Below are 4,945 nucleotides of genomic sequence, written 5' to 3' on the forward strand. Positions count from 1 at the left end.
ACATACACATGGTTAGTAGATGTTAATGCGAGTGTAGCGAAATGCTTGTGCTTCTAGTTCCGACAGTGCAGTAATATCTAACAAGTAATCTAACAATTCCCCAACAACTACCAAATACACACAAATCTAAAGGGGTGAATGAGAATATGTACATATAAATATATGGATGAGCGATGGCCGAGCGGCATAGGCACGGTGCAATAGGTGAAATACAGTGTATACATAAGATATGAGTAATGTAAGATATGTAAACATTATTAAACTGGCATTATTTAAAGTGGCATTGTTTAAAGTGACTTGTGATCCATTGTTAAAGTGGCCAGTGATTGGGTCTCAATGTAGGCAGCAGTCTCTCTGAGATAGTCATTGCTCTTTAGCAGTCTGATGCCCTTGAGATAGAAGCTGTTTTTCAGTCTCTCGGTCCCAGCTTTGATGCACCTGTACTGACCTCGCCTTCTGGATGGTAGCGGGGTGAACAGGCAGTGGCTCAGGTGGTTGATGTCCTTGATGATCTTTTTGGCTTTCCTGTGACATCGGGTGCTGTAGGTGTCATGGAGGGCAGGTAGTTTGCCCCGTCATGAGTTGTGCACCCTCTGGAGAGCCTTGCGGTTGAGGGCGGTGCAGTTGCTGTACCAGGCTGTGATAGAGCCCGACAGGATGCTCTCGATTGTGCATCTGTAAAAGTTTGTCAGGGTTTTGGATGACAAGCTAAATTTCTTCAGCCTCCCGAGGTTGAAGAGTCGCTGTTGCACCTTCTTCACCACACTGTCACCACACTTTCTTCACCACACTGTCTGTATAGGCTGTCTCGTTGTTGTTGGTAATCAAGCCCACTATGGTTGTGTCATCTGCAAACTTGATGATTGAGTTGGAGGCGTGCATGGCCCCGCAGTCGTGGGTGAACAGGGAGTACAGGAGAGGGCTGAGCACACACCCTTGTGGGGCCCCAGTGTTGACGGTCAGCGAAGTGGAGATGTTGTTTCCTACCTTCACCACCTGGGGGCAGCCCGTCAGAAAGTCCAGGACCCAATTGCACAGGGGTAGAGAGCCAGGGTCTCTAGCTGGATGATGAGCTTGGAGGGTACTGTGGTGTTAAATGCTGAGCTGTAGTCAATGAACAGTATTCTTTCATAGGTATTCCCCTTGTTCAGATGGGATAAGACAGTGTGCAGTGTGATGGCGATTGCATCGTCTGTGAACCTATTGGGGCGGTATGCAAACTGAATTGGGTCTAGGGTGGCCGTTAAGGTGGAGGTGATGTGATCCTTGACTAGTCTCTCAGCACGTCATGATGACAGAAGTGAGTGCTACGGGGCAGTAGTCATTTTGTTCAGTTATCTTTGCCTTCTTGGGTACAGGAACAATTGTGGCCATCTTGAAGCATGTGGGGACAGCAGACTGGGGAGGGAGCGATTGAATATGTCCGTAAACACACCAGCCAGCTGGTCTGCTCATGCTCTGAGGACACGGCTAGGGATGCCGTCTGGGCCAGCAGCCTTGCGAGGGTTAACACGTTTAAATGTTTTACTCACGTCGGCCACGGAGAAGGAAAGTGGGGGGCACAGTCCTTGATAGCAGGCCTCAACGGTGGCACTGTATATCCTCAAAGTGGGCAAAGAAGGTGTTTAGTTTGTCTGGAAGCGTGACGTCGGTGTCTGTGACAGAGCTGGTTTTCTTTTTGTAGTCAGTGATTTCCTGTAGACCCTGTCACATACGTCTTATGTCTGAGCCGTTGAATTGCAACTCCACTTTGTCCCTATACCGACATTTCGCTTGTTTGATTGCCTTGCGGAAGGAATAACTACACTGTTTATATTCAGCCATATTCCCAGACCTCTTTCGATGGTTAAATGCGGTGGTTCGCGCTTTGAGTTTTGCACGAATTCCGCCATCCATCCACGGTTTCTGGTTAGGGTAGGTTTTAATAGTCACAGTGGGTACAACATCTCCAATGCACTTCCTTATAAACTCACTCACCGAATCAGCGTATAGATCGATGTTGTTCTCTGAGACTGACCGGAACATATCCCAGTCCACGTGATCAAACAATCTTGAAGCATGGATTCCGATTGGTCAGACCAGCGTTGAATGGTTCTAGTCACTGGTACATCCTGTTTGAGTTTCTGCCTATAAGACGGTAGGAGCAAGAGGACTGGGCTTCTCCATGCACCGGGCTTCTCCATGCATCGCGCCGACAGACATAAACTCCTCTCTGGGAAGAGGAAGCATGGTCGGATTTGCCGAAGGGATGGCGGGGTAGGGCTTTGTATGCATCACGGAAGTTAGAGTAGCAGTGGTCGAGTGTATTACCACCGTGAGTACTGCAATCAATATGCTGGAAGAATTTAGGTAGCCTTGTTGTCAAATTTGCTTTGTTAAAATCCCCAGCTACAATAAATGCAGCATCAGGATATATGGTTTCCAGTTTACAGTCCAGTGATGTTCCTTGAGGGCCGTCGTGGTGTCTGGTTGAGGGGGAATGTACACAGCTGTGACGATAACTGACGAGAATTATTTTGGGAGGTAAAATGGCCGGCATTTGATTGTAAGGAATTCTAGGTCGGGTGAGCAGAAGGACTTGAGTTCCTGTATGTTGTTATGATTACACCATGAGTCGTTAATCATGAAGCATACACCCCGCCTGTTACGTCCGTCGTTGAACGAATGAGACCAAAGCGCAGCGTGGAAAGTGTTCATGATTTTTAACAATGAACACCAACAAAACAACAAAATCAAACGAATGTAAAGTTCTGCAGGCTAGACAGTAACAATGCAAAAACAAGATCCCACAATCGAAGGTGGCAAAAAGGGCTGCCTAGGTATGATCCCCAATCAGAGACAACGATAAACAGCTGCCTCTGATTGGGAACCACACTAGGCCAACAAAGAAATAGAAAACTAGAATGCCCACCCAAATCACACCCTGACCTAACCAAATAGAGAAATAAAAAGGCTCTCTAAGGTCAGGGTGTGACACCGCCCTTCCTCTTCCCAGAGAGGTGTTTATCTCTGTCGGCTTAATGCATGGAGAAGCCCGGTGGCTGAACCGATTCCGACAACATATCCCAAGAGAGCCATGTTTCCGTGAAACAGAGAATGTCACAATCTCTGGGGTCTTTCTGGAAGGCAGCCCTTGCTCGAATTTCGTCAGCTTCATTATCGTAAGGATGATGAAACTGTAAGACTGATGTACGTCTCAACATGCTCACCATTGGATACAACAAAATAGGGTTTTCAAAAACTAATTGTGTATGTCAAGTTATGGCCAAATACTGTACGGAAAATGATATTTACCATATACTCTTCTTTCTACTCAGCACTTCAAAAAGGACAGTTTGTATGTATCTTGTATTTTTTGCTATTGGATTAAAAGGTAGTTAAAATGACTAACTGGTGAGCCTGTCGTTATCTGATGGATTGGTAACTAAACAAAGTGTTGTCATGGTATGACTCAGGGGTGAACGATGTGTTCAGCACCAATGAATGTTAAATCAACGGTTCTGAACACAAGACAGGGGACATTACAAGTGGTGTGAGTTTTGACTTTTGAAAATATAACACTTCAATCTGAAAAATGGGCTGAAGTGATTGAAAAAAAATGTTATAATAGTTTGTTGGATAAAATTACATTGAAGGATTCTTTTGTGAGGAACTCGTCGGTCTAAAGTTGGGTTTTATTTCATCACGTCGGTTATATTGTGATCTCAAGGGTCTGAAAAGAGAAAGAACAGTTATGATAAAAAGTTGTATTTTCCCAAAATATATATCATAAAAAAGTGATATACTCTATGGACATTTGTCAGTGCAATGTTGAAATCTCCTTTTTCTACACTGGATTATTCTGGAGTCTAGATTCAAAATCATGCAGCTAATATCAGTAGTATATTGGCTGTGCTATTGCTGCTTTCAAAACAACTGGGAACTCTGAAAAATACGAGGTCAAATCATGACGTCAGTGATCTTCAGGTCGGAAAGCACAAGAAAGAGGCCAGAGTTCCCGAGATGGAACTTCGTGTTGGATGACCTTTCAAATAGACTTTTCCCAGTCGGGGCTTGTTTTCTTCCCAGTTCCCAGTTGTTTTGAATGCAATGAAGTCGGAAGTCGGAGATTCCCGAGTTCTGAGCTCTCAGTTGTTTTAAATGTGTCATCAACTCTACCTGATTCTCAACATCACTGTCAACACAGGAAGTGTCCACTTGCTTGACCCCTGACCTGGTAGTGATGTCAGACAGAGAAAGTGGATCTGGGATGATGCAGAAATGTTCACTGAATCGTCTTTCACTGAAGGGGGAGACATTAAAGAGACAGAGCGAGAGAGACAGACAGACAGGTAGACAGACAGAAAGACAGAGACAGACAGATAAAGAGAGAGACAGACAGAAAGACAGAGACAGACAGACAGATAAAGAGAAAGAGAGAGAGAGAGAGAGACAGACAGACAGACAGACAGACAGACAGACAGACAGACAGACAGACAGACAGACAGACAGACAGACAGACAGACAGACAGACAGACAGACAGACAGACAGACAGACAGACAGACAGACAGACAGACAGACAGACAGACAGACAAAGAGAGAGAAAGAGAGAGAAAGACAGAGAGAGACAGACAGAGAAAGACAGAGAAAGACAGAGACAGACAGACAGAGAAAGAGAGAGAAAGACAGAGACAGACAGACAGAGAAAGAGAGAGAAAGACAGAGACAGACAGACAGAGAAAGAGAGAGAAAGAGAGAGAAAGAGAGGGAGATGTTTGTAAGGGCAATGACACTAATCTGAGACAGTACAAGGAGGTTTTGGAAGGGATCCTAGTTGGGTTGAATTAAACTGGATAGTTTCAAAACACTGTAGGCCTACCATAGACTTAAAGAAATACAGGACTCACTTCGCCGCTCTCGCTCTCGCTCTCTGCTCGCTGCTTGCAACAACGTCTGAGAGAGAGG

The 4,945-nt window shown here is 45.1% G+C and overlaps 1 protein-coding gene across 5 annotated transcripts in view; it reads right to left on the reverse strand.

Moving 5' to 3' along the window:
* Positions 1-3,588: 3,588 nt before the first annotated feature.
* LOC120028020 (Fc receptor-like protein 5) overlaps positions 3,589-4,945 on the reverse strand; it is a 5,015-nt gene continuing 3,658 nt past the window's right edge. Inside the window, exons 8-10 of one of the 5 annotated variants that reach the window (XM_038973149.1) lie at positions 4,888-4,933; positions 4,214-4,282; positions 3,589-3,712 (exon numbers count right to left, since the gene is read on the reverse strand). In XM_038973149.1, the coding sequence (XP_038829077.1) occupies positions 3,625-3,712; positions 4,214-4,282; positions 4,888-4,933 (203 nt within the window). In that variant the 3' untranslated portion in view covers positions 3,589-3,624. Of the gene's footprint in view, positions 3,713-4,158; positions 4,283-4,859; positions 4,934-4,945 lie in introns of those variants that run through there. The other 4 variants (XM_038973157.1, XM_038973140.1, XM_038973166.1 and 1 more) reach the window with 4 other exon arrangements.

The sequence above is a fragment of the Salvelinus namaycush genome, chromosome 2, assembly GCF_016432855.1.
Source record: "Salvelinus namaycush isolate Seneca chromosome 2, SaNama_1.0, whole genome shotgun sequence".
In the NCBI taxonomy this organism is placed as follows: Eukaryota; Metazoa; Chordata; class Actinopteri; order Salmoniformes; family Salmonidae; genus Salvelinus; species Salvelinus namaycush.